The sequence below is a fragment of the Chiloscyllium plagiosum genome, chromosome 17, assembly GCF_004010195.1.
Source record: "Chiloscyllium plagiosum isolate BGI_BamShark_2017 chromosome 17, ASM401019v2, whole genome shotgun sequence".
NCBI lineage: Eukaryota > Metazoa > Chordata > Chondrichthyes > Orectolobiformes > Hemiscylliidae > Chiloscyllium > Chiloscyllium plagiosum.
Window position 1 is genome coordinate 58,606,398 of NC_057726.1, and position 23,846 is coordinate 58,630,243.

Consider the following 23,846-nt stretch of genomic DNA (forward strand, 5'->3'; position numbering starts at 1 on the left):
CATAAGCCTACCATGGGGAACCTTCTCAAATGCCTTACTAAAATCCATGTACACTACATCCACTGCTCTACCCTCATCCACATTCTTGGTCACCTCCTCAAAGAATTCATTAAGACTTGTAAGGCAAGACCTACCCTTCACAAATCCATGCTGGCTGTCCCTAATCAAGCAGTGTCTTTCCAGATACTCATAAATCCTATCCCTCAGTACCCTTTCCATTACTTTGCCTACCACTGAAGTAAGACTAACTGGCCTGTAATTCCCAGGGTTATCTCTATTCCCTTTTTTGAACAGAGGCACAACATTCGCCACTCTCCAGTCCCCTAGTACCACCCCCGTTGACGGTGAAGGCGAAAAGATCATTGCTAACGGCTCTACAATTTCCTCTCTTGCTTCCCACATAATCCTAGGATATATCCCATCAGGCCCAGGGGACTTGTCTATCCTCAAATATTTCAAAATGCCCAACACATCTTCCTTCCTAACAAGTTCTGCTTATTCACATTCCTGATCTCATTGCTGTCGTACATTTGTTATGCCATATAATGATAGCAATAAAGGTCCCTTGAAATACACTCATTGCTATAAAATGTAATCTCGTTAATAATTAAGCAATCTAGTATGTTTTAGTGTGTTCCAAAGTTTTACAGCCAACAGATTGTAATTGAAAGTGAACTTACTTGGTAAATGTGGCAGACTCTTTGTACAGAGCAGTCTCACAAGTAGCAAGGATGAATGGTATCTAGCATGCTGAGGACTTACTGTTAATTTTGAATAATGTTGCAAACTCTTTTGTTCACTTTTGTACAACCTTTTGGTTAAGTAATTGAACTGCATGTTTTGCTTCCTGTTCCCAATCTTTCCAATAGAATTATTTCTTCCTGAAGTATTTTTGAGGCGCTTGTTTTAGGTTTGGTTGATTACTTCTACTTCACTGCCTTTTGCAATTCAATTTTTTACTCTTTACCCTTTCAGTCTTCACCTTTTCTCTGTATTCATTTTTAAAAATAACACCCAATTATCTTATGTACGTTTCTTTTAGGAAAATTGAATTTTACTCAACTTGCCTTCATTTAGAGGTCCTGGTGAGTCTGACTACTTATAGTGAAACTATAGTCATGTCCGTGTTCTGCAAGACATGAGTTGTTTTACCCGTCCTCTCAACTTCTAATTTAGCTCAGATCTGCCAGGCTTTCCTATTGTACAGTAGCCAATTTGTCCAGTACTGGCCGCTGATAAAGCAGATCCCAGGGTAAGAATTTCCCTTCCTTATCAAAAAGAAATCTGGGGTGGCAGCTAGAAAATGCAATAAAACAAAATGACCAGAAATCCTATGTTGTAGACAGATTTCTGGGATTAGATATTACTCCACCTAAGGGCTGAAAAAAGAAATCTGCCGCAGACATAGTCTATTTAGCTTTTTATACATTCTGCTAAGGTGCCTATGGTGAAGAATAAAGGTTGCTTGAATCAAGTTACCAGGCTGTCCCAAGATTTAGAGGTTCCACGTGTAATGGATGGATTTAGTTCACTTTTTCTTGCTGTCCTTAGACTTGGAAGAATTTCAGCATTAGTTCTAGTATATCTGTCATGTTTTAGATGATTTAAAGCAAGCTCAGTAAAAGTACACTTTCCTCCTCCTTCCTTGAACTTCCTGATGACTCTGAGTCAGGAGCAGGTGGGGACAGTGTAGGATGCAGTGAAGATTGCTGTGGTCTGTTAGTACATGAATGGTCAGATTCATGTGACTGAGCAAGAGCGATGAGTCAGAGCTTAGTTTCTACATAGGAATGTAGATCTCTGAAAGACTCTTTTGGGGATTTATGATTTGGGGGAGGGCAGACTAGTTGTCTGTGGTCTCTGCCATTTCCTGTTGGTGTGGATTTGCTGGACGTTGCTGTGACTGCACTGATTCATGGTCTCCAATTACAGAAGCTGTGGGAGGGCATGGTTACTACTGCTACCTTCCTACCAAAACCAGAAACGCACTTCATGAAGATAAAAGCAAGATTCTGAGTCGTAAGAAGAGAGAGAAGGTTTAACATGTGGTCAAGCAGGAGTCCAAGGTTGACCAGTTGCTGTGGATCAAGGAACAGCATCTGGCAAATGTTATGACATATAGCTGAGGGAGCAAAATCCTATGTTGTATAACTAAGCATTCTGAGAGAGCTTCATCCTAAGGAGCAGGCATATATGTGCTTGCATGACTGAAATTAAATTCTTCCATAGAAGCAAAAGCACTGGTAATAAAAATGTTTTAACTTGGGAGTGGCCTCAAGTCTTGAGAGGTGCTATAGAAATGCATGTCTTTAATTTCAAAACTAAATATTAGAATTGACCATATTAATTTCCTTGCTGCAAATGACTTGCATTGCATTTGATATGTAAAAGTGAATTGTTTAGTACAGAAGAGATTTACTGCACTCTAGTGCTTGAACCTCTTTTGTTTTTGCCAACTTGCGGTCAACAAAGAACTTGCAATTTTTCAAGCATCTAACAATTTAACCATCTGAAATAATCAGGTACTTTTTTTTCTTCAGTTTTATTTGGGGAAAGGACAGAAGTTTTAATAACCGGTTTGAGGAAGAATAAGTTCATATAAAATCAGAAACCCATTCTTACTCCCCCCACTTCCAATTTTAACCTTTGGAAGCTCATCAGGATGAGGGGAATAGATGAGCCCTTGATATACCTAAAAGTTTGACATTTTATTTTTATAAATGAAAAGTTTTATTTTCATTTTGCTGTTGGCTGGTTTTATTGGACTCCAGAAACTTGAAGGGAGGCAGGTATGACTCTTTCAAGTAGTGTGCTTCTTGATCATTATTTGCATAGTCCTTCCTCCCTGTTTTCTCACCCCACCATCACCCTCTCCTTGCCACTTCCTCCCCTCCAATCTCGCCCATGAGCGTGTGCGTGCGCACACTGCTTCTCTCTTCCAGAAGAAAGATGGTTAGTTCCTAATTTTGACTTGCAATTAAGTGCCACTGCTTAAAATTTAGAAAGACCTCAGTTTTCCACGCCCTGTAATCTCTATTGTAAATGTCAAGACCATCCTTTGTACTAAGTGTCCTCTATATTGGGTGCATTGGAAATAATGAGAAATTAAAGGGAAAGTCAAAGCTCTAAAAGATTCTCTTTGGGGGATGGTGCAAAAAGACATCACTTCTGGAGGAAGTGTGAGGTTTAACGGTTTGTGTCAGACGATTCTCCTCAAGCGAGACTGATTTCTTTTAAAATAAGATTGGACTGTTGTAGTGGAGGCGTGATGTTAGAGAAAGATTGGGATAAATGGATAATTTAAGCAATATTTGTGTATAGACATTAAGGTAGTGTATGGAAAGAAAAATTTAGCAACTGATGGCTGTGCAGGCAGCTTGAAGGTGACCACAGTATACAGGAAGTCATGAGGACAAAAGTCCAGGTCAGCTGACGTGTAGTTTGCATCCAGTAAAATGTAACTCTTTCCTTGAAGGGGATTTTCTTTCACATAATTTTGTGACAAAGTTTCTGTATAGAAATGAGACTCTTGCCCTGACATTTTTTTCCAACTAATTAAGTAGAGAAATTTTGTTAGAGGAGAAACTGATAAGAAACTTGGAGTGTTAAACTGCAGATGAGTTTCCTGAGACATACAACCAGTTGTGTGCTATATTTATTTTGTTCCCTATGCGCTCCAGAAAACAAAATCCATATACTGATGTTCTGATTAGAGATTTTTTTGTTGTCCATGTTAATTGTTTATGCACATAACTAGAATTGTCTAAAATAACTACATTGTTCATAAATCCTTCTACTGGAGGCTAGCATGTTGTTAAAACTGGTATATTGAGAGGTGTTGTCTGGTATTCTTGATTCAAGTTCTTTCACATCCTTTTGTGATTTATGTTATCATTATTACCTGCAGTTTCATCATTGACAAAGTTGCTCTAAAGGAGCCAAGTCCTGGAACTTTAAGTATTTTCATAGGTCACATCCGCCTACATCTTATATCACAAGGTAAAATTGGAGCCTATGAAAGTATCTATAGTGTAGGAAAAATTCATGACTGGAGTGTGATTGTCGCATCAAAGATTTCATCAATTTTTTTTTCATTTTCAGTCTTAACATTGCATTGTGCTTTGGAGCCACATGGATTAAGGCAAACTATAACACTCCTGTGTTGCTTGCAGTTAATGTATAACTTGAAGAAAGATATTTCCAGCATTTTCTGTTTATTTCAGGAAAGGCTTATGTTGGGGAAGTGAAACCCTGATGTGTGGTCTCTTCTGTTGGCACTGTTGTGTTTAAATTTGAACAAGTTGCATTCCAAAAGCAATGTGAACTTGCTTTTAATAGCAACATTCCATGACCTGTGTCAGCAAATTGAAACAATTACCGTAAAGTGCAGTAAGTCAAGCTAGCAAAAAAGACAGCCCCATTTTTTTTAGGCTCCAAAAATAATGTTTTTGTATATATACTAAATGCATAGGTCTCTGTTTTCATGCCTGCCTCCCACCCAGGAAAGTTGTTCTCTGTGGCTTAGCCCTCTATCAAAAATATATTGACTAATTATCATATTGTTTTAAAGTCAGAAGTGACATGCCACCATGTTATAGTCCCAACAGGTTTATTTGAAATCACAAGTTTTCGGAGCACTGCTCCTTCGTTACGTCATTGGACTATAACCTGGTATTGTGTGACTTCTGACTTTGTCCACCCCAGTCCAACACTGGCACCTCCACAGTATTGCTGTTTGTGAAGCATGCTGTGGAAAATATTGGCATATTTTTTGCATTTTAACAATGGCTATGTTTCAGAGGTAGTTCATTGGCTCTGAAATTTACTGAGCTGTCCTGAGGTTGTGCAATATGCTACATAAATGCAAATCCTTCTTTCCAATTTTTAAACAAGAATGTGGTATGTGAAAATTTAGTGCCAGGGTAGGTACAGCTAAGCAAATTAACTGATGATGGAAGGCAGTGAGAGTTATTTATTCTTCCTTTAAGACTTCACCATATTGATTTAAATTGAAAAAAAATGAGTAACTAGGACCCTGAAATAATAAAAGAAATTTAATTAGGATGATTAACTGAGCCAAAAAATTACCTGAAAGAAATCCTAACTAAATCTATCTGATCAAATCTTTTTTAGAATGTGAACCATGATAACCTTTTTTCATTCCCATGTGCCTTGACTTGTATTACAAAAGAGAATAATTTTTGTGTCATAACAGCAAATGTGGGAATCTGTAGTCCGTGAGTCTCCCAGATGGATACCTCATGGGAAATAACAATGTCTTGAGTCACTCCAGCTCTGAATTACTAAAATGAAGCACAAGTTTAAAAAGACTCCAAAACATATGGCCTATCTGGACTATACTCCAGAGCAGAGTCACACCACACAGAGGAGATGAGTATTATTATGTGACTGTAGTCAGTATAGTGATGGATCGTTAGTTGAAGCAAGGAGGAAGGAGCCACAGAATCCAACCTTCTCAATTGGAATGATGCACCTATAAGTTGTGGAAATAAGGAAGATTTCTATGCAAGACATATGGGATTCAAACTACACAAGAGTGTTGTACAAATTCACTTTCGCATCCATGGAAAATCAGTGATAAGTGTGACCAATGGCAAAAATTCAGTCCTTTGTATGCGAGCTAGAGGTCAAGAAATTTTGATCGCAGGATTGCAGTATGCTTGGCAGAGAAATGAAATTTGACCTCAAAGTTTTTACTGAACCCTAAGCCTTCAGTAATTTTAATTTTACCCACTTTTTCAAATGATGCCCATGTAATTCTCTTTTGTAATTTTTTTCTACCACATGCTCCCTATTTTAATGTCGTCAACAAACTTCATGCATTTGCATCTCTTTAATTACAATGTTCAAATACTTAGGGAACCTACTTCAGCTTTTCGAGTAAGATATTTGTGCTTCCAAGAGAGAGAGTTGCCTTTATTCAGTCCAAAGAATGAAGAACATAATGTACGCTGGCAATTCAGTGCATGTACTGAGAGAGCTCAGCATTCCAGAAGAATACACTTTCATATAATATGTTGAACCAGTCCCTCATTTGCTTGGTTGAGTTGACCCCAGTAACCTCCTAGCAGTTTCAAGAAGACGTGCAGGAAGCCTGTAATTTTGCTTAAACCTATCCCTCAATAGATTAGCTAGTAATTTGCCTTGCAGCCATTGGCATTCATTTCACCAACTCCATCTCCAGAAGGAAATCTTAGAGAAACTAATACAGAAGGTAATGCCAGTACATGGTGTATGTAACAAAGGGGAGAGGAGCCGTGAAAGTCAATCTGTGATTCTCAAGAAAATCTGAGCATTTTATTTTTAATAAAATGTTTTTAACTCTGAAGATAGGACTTAAAACTGTTAAAGTGAAGACAGTTTACATAAACTTTCATTCTTAGAGATAAAATGGCTGAAAGGGTGATTGAACTGACGTATTTAAAATGATTTTAAAGTTGTTAGTTTTATTCAACTTTTTTCTCCTTTATTGTGGAATGAAGTTAAAACTTGGGTTATTCAGGGATAAAACCATGATTTTGAACAAATCACCAAATATCATCTTGACCTTCTGTGCTCTAAGAACAATCATAGTTCTTTGATCTCTATGCAAAATGAAGTCTCTCATACCTGCTTTTCTGCACCCTCTTTAAGCCTTGACATCCTCATTCAAGATGCTGCCTGGAATTGGGCACCTGAGATCTAACAAGTGTTTATGAAGATTTAGTATAACTACTCTTTCTTACTTGAATATTCTCTTTTGCTTTTAATAAAAGCAAAGACCGTGCTCTTAGCAGCCTTCTGATCTATCCTGCACTTTAAAGTTCATATATTGCTACAAGGTGTTTCCCATCTTGCACTCTTAACATTATGCTATTTTAGTTTTGCCTCTTCATTCTTCTCAAAATAATGTTTCATATTTGTGTTAAAGTGAAAATATATGCTGTGGTGCACAGTTGAGTTGAGATATGGTCATCACATGGGATACTACAATTATGACAATATCAGAATCCATGTTTAGGGCATAAAAGCCTTTTGTAATTCAACTTTGCAGACCATGCAAGTGCTCAAAAAAAGAGGTGATAGCAAAGAAAATCCTTCACCATAGAGAATAATTGAATTGAGGGTTGAAAGATCTGATGATGTTGGTGAGGCCACTTTCGAGTGCTTCATACAGTTCTGCTTTTGGAAGGATCTCATTAAATTAGAGAGGTTGTAGACTAGATTTGCAAGGATATTACCAGGATTGGAGGGTATGAGTTGCAAGGAGAGGCTGGATCGGCTGGGACATTTTTGACTGGAGCATAGGAGGTTGAGGGGTAACCTTTCATAGAAGTTTTACAATCAAGAGAGGCAGAGATAAGGTGAATACCATTCCAGAGACTTAATGGTTGGTTTAGTTCCTTTATCTGGCACCGTAGGTGGCCTCTTATTAAGCTAGCTAGCTAGCTAAATTACAGTTGCCCCATGGGTTGGGGGCAGTGGACCTCCTGGATATTAAAAGATATCAACTAAGTTCCCTTTTGTCTTTTGTTAGTGACTGGGCGTGTGAGGATCAGGCGTCAATATGGCTAGATATCGAGGCCTCTCAGACAAAATGTCCACTCATTAGCCTGTTCTTGAAGAAATGAAGACAGTTACAAAATATTGTCATAACCCGATAATTAATTATTAATGCTGTCAAAGTGTGGAGGGCAATGTGACAGAGCGAGGATAACATTTCTAAAATGTATTTTCTTAACCTGGCGTACCAACTACAGGGGTTTCAGCCAGGGATAATGGACCCCGGGTTTAAGCTTTGGACAGCTAGCGGAATCTCCTATTTGGGTGATTTATTTGAAGGTGAAATAATGTCCTTTGACCAAATAACCCTTAAATATAGTTTAGCCAGCAGAGACCTTTTTCGTTTTATTCAGGTCAGGGATTTTATTCAAAAAGGGACCATGCTTTTGACTAACTGCTACAGATCTGTCACAGAGAAGAGGGTGCTTCATGCTTATAGTTCCCTTTATCATATGTTAGGGGGTGATCTTTGAGAAGATGCTGAGCGGCTTTGAGAGGTCTGGGAGAGAGAGCCAGGGGTTGAAATCTCTATGGACACGTGGGTAACTACCAGTACTCACTGTCATTGCCTGTGGTCTTGCCGCAGGCTCTGTACGTATTGGAGTGCTGTGGCTGGAGTAATAGAGGGGTTCTTGGGGATTGAAGCTAACAGGGACCCTATCTCTCTCCTCCTGGGCCTTTTAGATGCTCATGGGAAAACCTTTTTAATATTCTCATTTTGGTGCGAGGAAAAATATTCTCATGGGTTGGGTCTCTGAAAACCACCTGGGACTGTCAGGTTGGCATAGGCCAATCATGGAGCATACTATTTTGGACTTTCTTATGAATATGGTACACTGAAAAATTGCATTTTTTAAAAATAAGATATGACTGCCTTTTTGGAACATCTGGATGTAGATTTATCTGCCATCTTAATTATGGCTTTTGTGTAGCCATGACAATCTGATTTCGTGAACTTGATGGTCTCAAAGGAGGAATTTCAAATTTATGTGTAATACTCTATGCTCTCGGAGGTTGGGAACTAATGTTTTGTTGTGCTGAGCTTTATTTATTTGTGTTTGTATTTGTTTGTTAATTTATCTGATTTGATCATCTTCCACATGAGTACAGTTGTGCTTTGTTAGTGTTGTTCTTTTGTGCTCTTTGTTTTATGAGAGAGTAGTGTTGTTTTTGTTGGTTTATTGTTGTAATTTTGTAATTTTTTAACAAATCTTTTTCTTTCAATAAAAATATATATTAAAAAAAAGTGAACACCAAAGGTTTTTTCCCCCCATAGACGGGGGGCATTCAAAACTAGAGAGCATAATTTTAAGGTGAGAGGAAATTTAAAAAGGAACCTGAGGGGTAACCATTTCACACAGGGTGGTTTGTATGTGGAATGAACTGCCAGAGGAAGTGGTAGATGCAGGTACACTTACAACAGTTTAAAGACATTTGGACAGTTACATGTCTAGGAAAAATTTAAACGGATATGGGCTAAATGCAGGCAAATAGGATTAGTTTAGTTTGAGAATATTAGTCAGTATGCATGAGTTGGACCAAAGCGGCTGTTTCCATGCTCTTTGACTCTACAGCTACAGAGTTATGGTGGACTTCAATTATTTTAATATGTACTGTCCTGGGATAATACTATAAAGGGAATTGAAGGAGAAAAGTTGCTTAAGTATGTAAAAGTGAACTTTTGATCATTTTTTCCAGCCCAATGAAAATGGAAACACTTGGATTTAGTTATGGGAAATGAACTGGGGCAGCGTTTGGTGACTTATCATAATGGAGGAGAAAGTGAGGACTGCAGATGCTGGAGGTCAGATCTGAAAATGTGTTGCTGGAAAAGCGCAGCAGGTCAGACAGCATCCAAGGAACAGGAGAATCAACGTTTCGGCAGGGCTTATGCCCGAAACGTCGATTCTCCTGTTCCTTGGATGCTGCCTGACCTGCTGCACTTTTCCAGCAATACATTTTCAGCTCTGACTTATCATAATATCAACTTTCGAATAATTCTGGAATAATGCCAGGTGTATTGGAGCTGCGTTTTTTGAAAAAAAATTACATTTGGATTGAAATTAAAGATTCCTGGAAATACAGTAAGTGAAGCATTGGAAACCTTCACAGGGAAGATGTTTTGGGTATAGAATAGACCACTTCTCTTTATATAATAGCAAAACAATGCAGATGCTGGGAACCTGAAATAAAAGCAGAAAATAAGAGAGAAACTAAGGCCTGGCAATGTCTGTGGAGAAAGAAAGAGTTAACTTCTGAAATCCAGAATGACTCCCCTTCTGAACTGAAAGCAGGTAGAAAACTGGTGGTTTTTAACACATTGGGTAAAGGTGGGAAGGGCAAGTGGAACAGAAGGGAAGGTTAGAGATCACAGGTGTCACAGAGCAAAAGAAAAAGGGCAATGATTATAGAGAAGAGAGGGCCAGAATAGTCTTTAATACAAGGCGTTAATGAAGAATACAGTTGGTTCTGATATAACACAACAGTAGTTCTGTTTTCGTTCCATCTCAAATTATAAGTCGTGTAATAGCTGGGCCATTTAAACCAATGGGACCGGAATCGGTAAGGAAAGTTTGCGTTCTACACAACAGTCTAAATTCTTCAATCATGTTAAAGCCAATTCACTTTGAAAAAATACATGTTTTGGTAGAACAGACTGTATAGGTCAACACCAGAAAGCAGATAATGGGTGGGAGAGAAGGCAGGGAAACAAAATGAAGGACTCAGTTCATGATCTGAAATTATGGAACTTTGAGTCTAGGAGTTGTTAATTGCCTCAACAGAAATTGGGGTGTGTTCCTCCAGCTGGAGTTGGATTTAATTGGAACATTGGCTCACATTTTCTAAGCTAGGACTGTTGCAATGAGACCAATCCACTTGAGGACAGGAAAGGCAGTTAAAGCTTAATGAGGTTAAAACAAGACTTGAAAAGAGGTTTTTGGTTATAAACTATGTTGTATACTAGAGACCAAGCTGAACATAGATGGTACAGAGAAGATCTAAAAAGAATAAGGGGTTAAAACATTTGATCTTCGTAAAGTACAGGATACTGCTAATGTAGTAAAAACATGGCTATAGTACTATTGGATAAGATACAGATAACATACATAGGTTGGTAGGACTCATAGTAGAAAGGTAATTCAGTCCATCTGGGATGTTTCTTAAACCATGCTGAGTTCCTCTTGCAGCCAGCATAAACTGAGTGGACTAAATAGACTTTCTGAACTGGAAGTAAAGGTGGAATCTACAGATACTCTTGACTGAAATATTCCAGTCCTAATTAGTTATGAGGAATCTCTCAATCCTGTGAAAGAAAAATTTCCCCTTATCTCTCTCCTAAAAAGGTGAACCCTAATTTTATAATAGTTCCCTGTAGTTTGGACTATACCAGAAGAGTAAATGTCATTTCTACATCTAGCCTGTCAAGATATTTGGCATCTGCTACACTACAAACACACTATCCCTCACCGCTCTAAAATGCAGTGGAAATGAGCCCAGCCTGTCCAATCTATTTTCAAAAGATATTCCACTTATTCCAGGTATCTACTAAGTCTCTTCTGAACTGCCTCCAATACATTACCTCCTTCCTTAAATAAGAAAACCGAAACTGCGCGTGGTATTAGAGGCACTTTTTAATTATTCATTTGACACAATAAGGGCATCACTGGTTAGGCCAACACTTAATGCCCACCCCTTATTGCCCAGGGGATTGTTGAGGGCCAGCTACATTGCTGTGAGTCTGCAGTCACATGTAAGCCACTCCAGATAGGAATGGCAGTTTCCTTTCCTAAAGGACATTAGTGAACCAGTTGGGTTTTTCTGACAATCAACAGTGGTTTCATAGTCATCATTAGACTCTTAATTCCAGTTTTTTTTAAACATTCAATTCAATTACCACCATCTGCCATGGTGGAATTTGAACCTGGATCCCCAGAACATTACCTGGGTCTCTGGATTAACAGTCCAGTGGTAATACCACTAGGACATCCCTTCCCCCAAATTGTGGTGGTCATTGCTGTGCTCTTGGCAATGTATAATATGAACACAACATCCCTGCTTTTGTGTTCAATTTCTTTTGTTTTGAACCATCTTAATCACTTGGTGTATTGCATGCTCTTTGTGACTTGTGCACTAGAACATTTGATTCCCCTGCACCTGTATCCTGAATTGTGTAGCTATTCTGATTTTAAATAACACTATTCTATTGTTCTTACTATCAAAATATGAACAACTTCACATCTTATCACGTTATACTATATCTGCCGGATTTTCTTGTATACTGTCTCAACTTATTTATATCAGCTTGCATCCTTGTAACAACATTTACACAGCATACTTTCCTTCCTATCTTGGTGTCATCAGCAAATTCGACCACCACATGTTCAATCTTCTCATTTATGGCCTGATATCAATAGTTGAGGACCCAGCATAGACCCCTGAAGGACTTTGTTTATCATATCATATTAATTAAAAATGACCCACTTGTGCCTACTGCAGATTTAGTCAGTCCCCTAACCACATTAGTATATTACTCTGTGAGCTTCTAGTTTGTACAATAACCTTTTGTAAGGCATTATCAAATGCCTTCTGGCAATCCAAAGTACAATTCATCAACGGGCTCACCTATATCTACACCACATTTACTCCTTCACCAATTTCCAGTAAATTGGTTAAAGATATTTTCCCATTCATAAAACCATCCAGATTATCTTGGGTTTTTCTAAGTGCTGTTCTATTTCCCTAAGACCGATATCAAGCTAGCTCTCCTTTAGATTTCTGTTCTGTCTTGCTCCTTCCTTGAATAGCAAGCTTATATTTGGTGCTTTCCAGTGCATTGGGACCTTTCTAGAATTTATTTAAATTAACACTGTTTAATTCATTAGCCATTTCTTTGAAGACCTTAAGTGTGCATGATACTTAAATTTTTCACACAATACACTTACTAGCAAATTGACAACAGCAATAATTAATTGTTTAAAAGATTGTAAAGCACCCAAAAAACAAATTTAATTGGAAAAGGTTGTTTGTCAGACTGAAGGAAGATATATAGTGATAGTCCCCAAGGATTGGGATAGGCCACTATTATTGTTATGTATATTAATAACCTGGATTTGGGTATACAGTATATAATTTCAGTTCTCAGGGAGACAGAATTTGGAAATGTAGTTATCAACGCGGTTGATTGCAACAGAGTTATGAACTCTGACAGAAGGGCATATAACGTACAAATAGCAGAATGTGATATGGTGTGCAGAAGCTTTTCTTGACTCTGTTCAAAGCTGGAATGATTTTTTTGTTTAGGGGAGGCAAAATCTTTAGATCACTCATGTAATATTCCGAAGCTTTGATAGTGGGAGCCATGGGTTTGTCATATAATTAGATCATCCAAAATCTTTTCCGATCTGTCTTTGTGAAACAGAGTTATGGCATCTTATTCAAGTAACTTCTGAAAGATTATTTTTATTTGAAAATTCACTTCAGGTGGTGAGCAATCAGGTATGAATCCATAAACTATTATACTGTCTTTTTTCCATTTGGTTGTAAAATGCCATAGATGCATTATTACACAAAATTTGAATAGCCTAAAATTTTACGGAACTTGATTAAATAATCCAAGTCTTAGGCAATCAACTGATCTACTGGCCTTTGTGGAAAGAGTGATGTGCTCATGTATAGTTTGAATGGTATACAATGTGCTGGAAACATAAGTGCTTTCCCCAGACTATGTAGCCACTATTCAATGTAGCTTTCGAAACAGACTTATCACTGTCATCTTCACCCTGATATTTAGAATATTATCTTCAAATGACTACTTTGCACCAGAATATTTGGTAGTTTCATGGATGGGAGAACATCAGTCTAACAACGATTTTATTGGACAGGAGAATGGATTATATTTGGTTTCCTGTCAACATGATGCCTTCTTGTGGCTGAATGAAGAATTTGACTAATACCAAGGGAATTGATAAATGAAATATTTTGATAATTGGAGTAATTTAATTTCACAATTTCATAGTTTCAGCATCCTTACTAGTTTGTGAAATATACTTGGAGTGAGCAATTGTCATCAGTTCTTTAAATTCAGTGCTGCAATTTGTATTCATACATAGGTTTGCCTGAAGGCTCCAATGATTCTAAATGGAGTTTGTGTGATCTGGAAAGGCTGGATTGACCTCCAGCGACTTGATGGTATGGGATGTCTAGAGTTTGATGAAGACCGTGCACAGGTAAGCAAAGAAATTGGGCCAATTGCAGTTTCGTTGACCGGCTAATATTCTGTGCTACACAATAGTATCAATTGGATTTTGCCTTTGGTTCCTGCTAATTGCTTCATTCCTCTTCAGTTAAGCCATTTTGAATAGTTTCATGAACACTGAATGTTCAGGCATTAAGTTCTTATAACACAAAAGTATTGTGAGTAGCTTGTCATTGTGCTAGCATGTTGTGAATGTCTAGTTTTGGAATCTGACTTTTAGACTTAGGAATTAACTTATTTTGGTTGGAATCAATGTTTTAACTGTAGACAAATGGCATCTGGTTTAGAAATTGGTAAATAGCTCATGGGAATGCACTTTAAATGAGCTTGCAGTTAATTACAGTTTAAAAACTAACCTATATTTCTATTAAGGTCAGAGGTATAAGTATAAATCTTGAACTTGAAATCTTGGTGTAAATGCACTACTTGGCTTGTAAAGGAGTCAGGACGTCTACACTTAGTTAAAACATGTATTAAAACTTGTTGAGATGCTGATTCAGGATAAAGTCTTAGAATGTTCTTGCTGACAGAAATAAGCAATTACGTGTGGATAATTGACAGTCAGTTGTAACTTTGTTTTGGTTTGTGCTGTATCTCACCAAATGGAGTCAGTGAATAGGTGGTGGTTGTTTTGGTCATCCTTGAGAAGATAGTACTAACTTCGTTCTCAGCAAAATCTTATAGGAGAAAGCAGTCAGCTGAGGGCAAGCAGGTTATCTGCTGACCATTGGAACAAGGAACTAAGAGATTCACAATCATGACAACTGTGAAGGAATGTGGAAGGGTATGTAGCCTGTTAAGATATGGGGACAGCAAGCCAAACCAAATCATCATCCTGGATTCATAACATGATAAAATTTAAAATTTATCATTTAATTATTATCATTTAATTATTTAACTATCATAAAATTTAAAACCTTCAAAATTGCTCAATTGTCCCTAACTGAACTTTAATAATAACATATCAGATACAAAGTTTACAACTTGGAACAGCAATTAACAAATTATTATTAATATAACTGTAGCAGAACATGGGCATGGCTAAGAAACAAGGCAGACTATTTAACATCAATGTCTAAGCCCAATCTTTTTTAACGAGAAACCCATTTTCACATAGACAGTTAGAGAAATTTGAAACACTTGTAATTTGCCGGTTCAACAAATATATGATTGGTACCCAGCCTTCAGAAATCCTAGGTTAATGGAGCTGTAAAAGACATGTCAGCGGAGTTCTTGCTTGAATCCCAAAGTTACTGATACACTCAAACAGATTCAGTAGCTTTCCAGAATTATTCATCCACTTCTTACAGAGGGCTGTTTTCTTCTTAGAACAACCAGCAAGTTGACCACTGCAGTGAAAATCGAACCGAGCAAAACATAGCAGCACTGTCCAGAAGCAACATAGTTGTACTTCAAAACCACAGTCAGAATGGCTCACTCTTTTTTTGCCCCCTCTTTTAGCAAGATTGTGTTTGGCTCGTCACTGATCCTTCCTTGATTGACCAGTTCAGAATCCAAAAGCAGTTGCCAAAACTGTAATTAGCTTTCAAGGCCAGTTTTCATAAATAAATGGGAGTTTATTTATGAAAATAAAATAATCAAAGTCTCAGTAAGCTTAAAAAGATAATGAAAGGACCCCAATAGAATCTTACCTTGGAGGATTGAGAGAACACTGTTGAAGTTAATTCCAGAGGGCTGTGATATACCTTTTGAATTCATTCTAGAAAGAATTAAAGCACCTTTGAGATTTTGTAAAATGAGCAATCATTTTTCAGTACAAGGAAATGATGGGATAGGGTTGAGAATAAAATGTAGAGCAGAATTCATAGCATTAGTTTTTATAGCGCTTGTTAGTTTGAAGCTTGCTTTTATTTTTCTTAAAGGCATTTGTTTTTGTTTAAAAATATGATATCATTGTGATAAATGTCAGTTAATTGCTGAGTGCTTTGTTTTTTTTTTCAAGCATTGTCACAACCCTATTAGGGGCAGTTAAATATCAAACTTTCCTAATGCCTCCACTGCATTGCAAAAGGACTTTTTAAAGTCATTCACCCATTTAGCATTGGCTTCATTTTTAGAAATGTTTAAGTCAAGTGTATCTAAGCTGCGGTTAATTTGAGATTTTGTTTTCTAATTCCACTGAGTTAACTAGCTCAACTGGACAACAAGTATTGAAGCCTTTGTATTAAAGAGAAGTATGAGAGTGAGTGCAGTTGAATCGCAGACTGATAGCATGTTTACCACTTTGTGCAGCACAAAATATAGTATACATCATTAATACAGTTTGTCTGTTAACTGATTTAAAGCTGACTTATTTAAATTGTGATGAATCAGAGTTGTTAAGTCCTCCTTCAGTGTTTGCACAACCTTTTTTGGGCTTTTTCTTTCCAGCCCCCTTGGATCTTGTATTATGAAAAATTCATGAGTCCCTTAAGTTTTGGAATTTGATGTCTATAACTTAACAGTTTTGTTATGGAATTACAGTATTGATAATGCTTTGATTCAAAGCTTACAGGAGGTAAATTGACTTTTTGCTTGATTTTTGTGCTGCTAATGTATGAGATCGACTAAGTATCAGTCAGATTACGTGGTGATTGCACAATATTCAACACCATTCGTGACAACTCTGACACTGAAGCAGTCAGTGTTCAAATGTAATAAGATCTGGACAATATCCAGACTTCGGCTGACAAGTGAGAAGTAACATTTGCGCCACACAGATGCTAGGCTATGATCATCACCAATAAAAGACCATCTAACCACCGCCCCATGATAATCAATGGTGTTACCTTCACTGAAACCCCACTATCAACATCCCGGGAGTTATCATTGATCAGAAACTTAACTGGACTCGCCGCATGAATGGAGTGGCTACAAGAACAGGTTAGAGGCTAGGAACACTGCAGCAAGTAACTCACTTCCTTACTGCCCAAAGACTGTCCACCATTTTCAAGGCACAAGTTGGAAGTGTGATGGAATATTCCCCACTTGTCTGGATGAGTGCAGCTCCAACAATACTCAAGAAGCTTGACACCAACCAGGACAAAGAAGCTTGCTTGATTGGCACTATATTTGCAAGTATCCACTCCCTCCACCACTGACTCTTAGTACACGCTGCTGCTACTATCAACAAAATGCACTGCAGAAATTCACCAAGAATCCTCTTGCTGCATCTTTCAAACACATGACCACTTTCGTCTAGATGGACAAGGAAAGCAGAGACATGGCAACACCACCACCTTCAAGTTCCCCTCCAAGTCACTCACCGTCCTGACTTGGAAATATATCGCCATTCCTTCATTGGTGCTGGGTCAAAATCCTGGAATTCCCTCCCTCCTGGCGTTGTGGATCAACCCACAGCAGGTAGACTGCAGTGGTTCAGCTCACCGCCTTCTCGAGGGTAACGAGGGACAGGCAATAAATGCTGGACAGACAGGGATGCCCACATCCCACAAAATGAATTTTAAAAAGAATGGAGGCTGTTGGGCTGAGTTGGCATCCCTTCCTACATATGAATTCATTAATAATTTGTGGAGCAACCCAGTGCCTTGGGCATAAAAGGGAATATCCTCATTAGAGCAACTGACTATAACGAAAGCAGTGCTGAAGAAACTCAACTGATTCGGCAGCATCTATAAGGAGAAAAGCAGAGTTAATGTTATGAGTTCAGTGACTCTTTGTCAGAACTAGACTCAAAGTTAACTCAATTTTTCTCTCTACAGATGCTGCCAGATATGCTGAGTTTCTCCAGCACTTTGCTTCTGTTTCAGATGTACAGCATTGGCAGTCCTTTGTTCTTATCTATCTGAGTTGTTAACGTCTAATTAACATTTTACAGAATTTCAGTTCAGTGATTTGATTAGTATCTTTACAGTGACATCTTTAGAGGAAACTATCCTGTTGCCCTATAATTATTCTATTTCTATCCCAATAGTTATTTCTGTTGATCAGTTCCCAGCTGGAATGGTTTAGCACTAAGACAGCACATGGTTGCAAAAGATATGAAAAATACATGCTTCCCCTCCTGTGTACTTTTACTGTAAATCTTATCACATCTTTGGAAGTTCAGGATGATTTACATCTGAAATGCTCTTCATCTAGCATGACCTGCATGCTGCAATTCATGCAATGTTTGAAGAGGCTCCCTGCTACTATACCTGGGTGGAGCTGTTTTGTGCAGACACCTTAAAGTTGGAAAATAGTCCATCATTTCCTACTACCTAGTTCCCTGTAAAATTGTACTGTTGGAATCAGTGGCACAAAGCACCTGACACTTCTAAAATTGTAACAATAACTAGAGGATGCTGACCAGTAAGTAATCTGTAAGTAGTTGATTCCTTGGAAAAAGTGCTCTTGAAGGATCCCTTCTGCTTCTGAAACCATGTTCAGCTGTGAAGGTTTGAACTCCGAATTGTCAAAGCTGGTAACTGCACACGACTGTCACCTGCACTAATATGAATGCTTGCATGATTCTCCAATTCAGGCATCTACTTGAAGTGCTGAGGTGACTTGTGCTCAAAAGGCAGGTGCTAAGTATCCAATTTCAGATTATGTAATATTTGCTCATTCATGAAATTATCTCTCCCAAATGTTTTGGAGTAGTAAACATTTGTCTGAGCTAAAGTGAAATTGAGCAGTAGAAACTGAATGCTGGGGACTGATCCTTTTAACAGACAGCAACCAGAGAATCAGTTTTGGCAAACTTGAAATTTCCCTGCTTTGTGAAAAGTTTAGTATTGCTTTGGATTTGTGCTGTACTGTAATGAAAAGAAACCAATCCTTAACTGTGCTAATTAATTTGATTTGTATTTTTCACATCCTTGTTGAAATAGGAAAGTTCATGCTTAGTGAGTGTTCATATATTTAAGATTTCCGAAAAGCATTTAATGAGATTCAGAAAATCCTTCGAAGTTCTTACTGATTCTCATGACTATTGGTACTTTATTCTAGCTTGCATTTACTTTTTTTTTGCAGCAGGAGGATGCACTGGCACAACAGGCATTTGAGGATGCCCGAAGGAGAGCCAGAGATTTTGAGGAGAGGGAGAGATCTCATCGGGAGGACATGGAGGTGAGAGGTTAGGACACTTTTTGTGTTAAGTTAGGGAGGGATGGGGTGTTACTCTGCTGTAGCATGTAATACTATATCCTCTGCGTTCCTGGAAATTATTGTAAGGTACGTTTGGAAAAGAGTAGCAATTTAGAAAGTAGGAGCAAGAGTAGGCCATTCGACCTTGCAAATCTGCTTCTCTGTTCAATATGATTATGGCTGATCATTCAACCAGTAATTCTGTTATTGCTTTTGCCCTGTGTCCTTTTGATTCCTTTAGCCTTAATTCCTCCTTTTAAAAACCTTCAGTGTTTGGTCTCGACTGCTTTGTGGCAGAGAATTCCACAGGCTCATCACTCTGGGTGAAGAAATTTCTCCGGTCATTGAAAACATTCATCTTGTGTTTACCTGTCTAGTTCAGTTGCCATTTTATAGGTTTTTGAGATGCTTCGTCCTCCCCAGCCCCAAAATTCCTGTAACTCAATTAAACATAGCCTTGCCCTATCCTGTCTCTTTTCATACATCAGTCCTGCTGCCCTCGGAATCAGTCTGGTAAACTTTGTTGTATTCCCTCCTTATCCAGAACAACTTTCCTCTGGTAAAGAGACCAAGACAGCACACATTACTGCAGGCTTGGTCTCATCAAAGCCCTGTTCAAATGTGTATATAATGAGGTCCAAGCACTGATCCCAATGGTACTGCCTGCAACTTGAAAAAAGACCATTTCATTCCTACTCTTCTGTTTCCTGTCTGCCGATCAATTATCTGGGTAGCCAATAGTAATTCTGAAATTGAGACTGACTGACTATATTTGGAAAGTGGGATTTCCTTCTCTTTTGGGGAATGTGCCACACTCATGGTCTGAAATCGTTCTCTCTGGGGGACATGGAAGTGTGGAACTTCATTTATGTAGATATAGCGAGAGGTTGTGACTTTGATAGAGAGAACTTGATAGAAGTATATGGTCAAATTAAGCAGGGAGATTGTTCCCATTGTTGGAAGGATTATGAGCCAAAGAGCACATAGGTTTATGGTAATAGAGAAAGAAGCAATGGTAACATGAGGAAAAACAGTTACTACATGAAAATATTTATGATTTGAAATGCACTGTCTGAATGTAGTAGTGGAGACAGGCTGAATTCAAGAGGGAATTTAAATTATGATCCAACAGGAAGACATGAGAAGGTAGAATAAAGGTGGCACGAGGACAGTTACTTTTTTTGGAGAATTAGCACTGACCCCACAGGTTGAATGGCTATTTTTGTGCTGGAATCCTTTGTGTTGTGAAAAATATCATTCTGAGAAAGTTTTGGCAAGAAAAAATTCTGGAAATTCCCAAGTGTGGGTGTATCTGTATAGAAATCTGTGGAGCTCTGTTCAGATCATTCACCTAAAACATTCAGTAGTTTACTCTCTACAGTGACCAATCAATCATTTCTAGTATTTTGTTTTTGTTTTATTTCCATCACTTGAATTGTTTTTTCCTTTGTTTTACTGAAAAACTATAACACTGGCCATTTATAAAATGATATAGTTAAGGGCAAGCTGAAGTTCCTCTTAAAGTAAATTTTAACACTATTCCCAGATTGTCCCATTGTTACACTAGTGTACCACTTCCAATTTCTGCTGTATTAAAAGACGTATGCAAGTGTTAAGTCGTCATCTGTTTTCAGTTTTCTGTTTCTAATTGAATCTATTGTAAACTGGATTAAAAGTACAGCAAATTCCTTGTCTAAGTGAATGACTTGAAACCAGCCCAGATAGAAAAGGTTTCTATAAAGTGATCTTTATACCATAAGATATGGGAGCAGAAGCAAACCATTCGGCCCATCAAGTTCGGCAATTCAGTGAGATCATGATTAAAAGTCTATTTCTCTCAGCCTTAAATGTACTTAATGATCCAGCTTCCACAAACTTCTGTGGTAAAGAAAGCTATGGATTCACTACCGGTCTTAAATAAGTGACTCCTCACTCTGAAAAAATTGCATTTGATCATTGTCCCTCAAACTCAATCTATCAATCCCCTCCCCCCACAAATCTTTCATGATCGTCTCTTTTCATTCTTCTAAACGAGTACAAGCCCAATCTATTCAATCTCTCCTTACAAGAAACTCCACTATGCCGGGGATCAACCAACTGAACCTTCTCTGGAATGCCAGTGTAGGTTTTCTTGGATAAAGTTGACCAAAACTGCTTCACAGTATTCCAGGATAGTATTAGTGCCTTGTATAGTTCTCACAAGACATTTTTTTTTAATGATGGAAATGTGTTGCTGGAAAAGCGCAGCAGGTCAGGCAGCATCTAGGGAACAGGAGAATCGACGTTTTGGGCATTAGCCCTTCTTCAGGAATCCTGAAGAAGGGCTAATGCCCAAAACGTCGATTCTCCTGTTCCCTAGATGCTGCCTGACCTGCTGCGCTTTTCCAGCAACACATTTCCATCTCTGATCTCCAGCATCTGCAGACCTCACTTTCTCCTCATTTTTTTTTAATGTTCCATTTCCTTTTGGGATAAAACCTGATAGTCCATTTGCTTTCCCTATTACCTGTCTGGGTGCTAGTTTTTTGTGATTCTAATATAAAGAATTTCAAATCTGTGTTGCAGCTTTCTGTAGTCTTTATCCATTTAAAATATATTCAGCTCCTTTATTCTTCCTGTCAAAGTGCATAATCTTACATTTTCTCTTGTTATATTTCATCTGCTATGCTTTTGCCCACTCATTTAATCTGTCTATACTTTCTGTAAACTCTTTATGTCAACTTCATTACCTGCCTTCCCACCAATCCAATCTCATCCACAGACTTGGCAATAGCACATTAACTTCTAAAATCCAAGTTGTTAATATATATTGTATATAAATGCAGCCTCCGCTCTCCACTATTTACAGATTGCCTTCTGAAAAAAAAGCCTGCTTATTCTTTTATTAGCTAGCCAGTCCTTTATCCATGTTAATACACTACCCCCAACACCATGGGCTCTTGTCTCATCTCATGTAATAATATTGTGTGCTGACCCTTTCATTGTATGCCTTTTGAAATCCGAATATATTACTTTTACTGGTTCCCCTTTACCTCTCCCGCTCGTTACTTCAAAGAATTGTAATAAATTTGTCAGACATGATTTTCCCATCGTGAGGGCATGTTGACTTGACCATATTATGTATTTCAAAATGCTGTGCTATTACATCTTTCATAATAGACACTTAACATTTTCCCAATAATATCCATTTAGTTACATGCTTATAGTTACCTGATTTTGTCTGCCTCCCTTTTGTTAATAAGGTTGTTACATTAGCAGTTCTGTAATCCCGTGGCATTTTTCCACAATCTAAGGATACTCATATTAATATATCACTATGTCTGTAGCTACTCCCTTTGCTATCCTCTGACACAACCCATCAGGCCTCAGGGACGTATCAGCCTTTTGCTATATTAGTTTCCTTAGTACATTTTTTTTTCTGGTGGTAGTTAATTTATTTCCTGCACCTTTTCCCTTGACTATTTAATATTTTTGGAATGCTATTAATGGCCTCTACTATGAAGATGGATCTTGAAATATTTACTCAACTTCTCTGCCATTTTCTGACTCATGATCTCCCCAGCCTCATTCTTGAAGGGGCCTATGTTCACTGTGACCCTTCTCATCCCCCTCATATATTTAAAGAAGCTCTTGCTGTCTATTTTTGTTACTTGCTAACTCGCCCTCATAGTTTATTTTCTCTTTCCTTTTTTCTTTGGTCATCTTTTGTTGGCTTTTAAAATTTCTCCAGTTTTTTTTTTAAACTTGGTTATGGTTCTTTCATGTGATTTAATCCATGACAATGGGTCTTCTATTGATAATGGTGAAAGAAAATACCAAATGTAGTAGTAGCCCACCTGTACTTATTGTTCCTTTTGGTGCTTTTTAAGACTGGTTTGGAGATCAATTTCAGTTAACTGGGGTCTGTCTTTTGTACTTTCTGAAACATTTAGGTGGGTGGGACATTCAACTGTTCAATACATAAATACAAGCTGAGCAACTGATCTGTTTTTTTAAATAAAGATGAATTTTAATATTTAAAGTATAATTTTAAAAAAATTAAACTAAGCTGGGTGCTCTGCAAGCAGTGGCTGTGACTTTTCCTGGCAGAACACACGCACTTCTGTTTTTTTTAAAAGCTGCTTAAAGAAAAAAGAATTGAAGTCCTTCCTTATTTGAAATGACTTTAATAGAGAACAGATTACGGTTCATTCCTTTAGTAAAACAGAAATAGCTATCATTACTCCACCCACTCTACCCACAACCCCCTACAAGGTTTGCATCGCCAGATTTCACAGCAACTTGCAGCTTGCATGTATTACCACTCTTGTCTGAATAAAGTTGCACAGATACAGGAGCGCTGTTATGTATCGTAATGTAACACATCTGTTAGTCCTCTCCATTCTTCCCCCATAATCAATCTGTCTTCCTTGCCTTCTATTTTTTTTCTTGCGACTGCTCTATCTGTATACATCTATCAGTCTGTTGTGTGCAGTGACCCTGTTTTTTGCATCCCTTTGTGCTCTCCACCCCATCTGAGCATGCACGCGCCATTCTCCTTTGCGCCCCCCACCAATCTTATTTTTATAATTAACTGTTTCAGCTTGAAAGATCATTTCAGTGACACATGCACAAGAATCGTTAACAGATCTGCACGTTTTGGTATACTCTTGAGTATCACCATGTTGAGTTGTCTTGAACTGCATTTAAATTTTGCTGCTCCCTTGATAGGAAATTCATCTAGCCTTACAGAGCAATGCCAACTGAATGTTTGAATAAATGGAGAGCTTTTCAGTTATGTCTGTAGTCTTAATCAACATTTACCACTTCAATTACTAATGATCTCAGTCCAAATACTGTCACTTATGTTTTTCATTGAATTTATTAGTTTTAGTTCACAATGGAAGTCTTCTATTTGTAGCACCTGACCACATCTCCTACGTCAAAGTTTCTCACGTAT

At 37.9% G+C, this 23,846-nt stretch overlaps 1 protein-coding gene across 6 annotated transcripts in view; it reads left to right on the forward strand.

Annotated features, from left to right (window-relative positions):
• cbfb (core-binding factor subunit beta) overlaps nt 1-23,846 on the forward strand; it is an 88,720-nt gene that overhangs the window by 45,958 nt on the left and 18,916 nt on the right. For 4 of the 6 annotated variants that reach the window (XM_043707223.1, XM_043707224.1, XM_043707219.1 and 1 more), the window contains 2 exons: nt 13,674-13,790; nt 18,794-18,889. In XM_043707223.1, the coding sequence (XP_043563158.1) occupies nt 13,674-13,790; nt 18,794-18,889 (213 nt within the window). Of the gene's footprint in view, nt 1-13,673; nt 13,791-18,793; nt 18,897-23,846 lie in introns of all 6 variants that reach the window. The other 2 variants (XM_043707220.1, XM_043707222.1) reach the window with 1 other exon arrangement.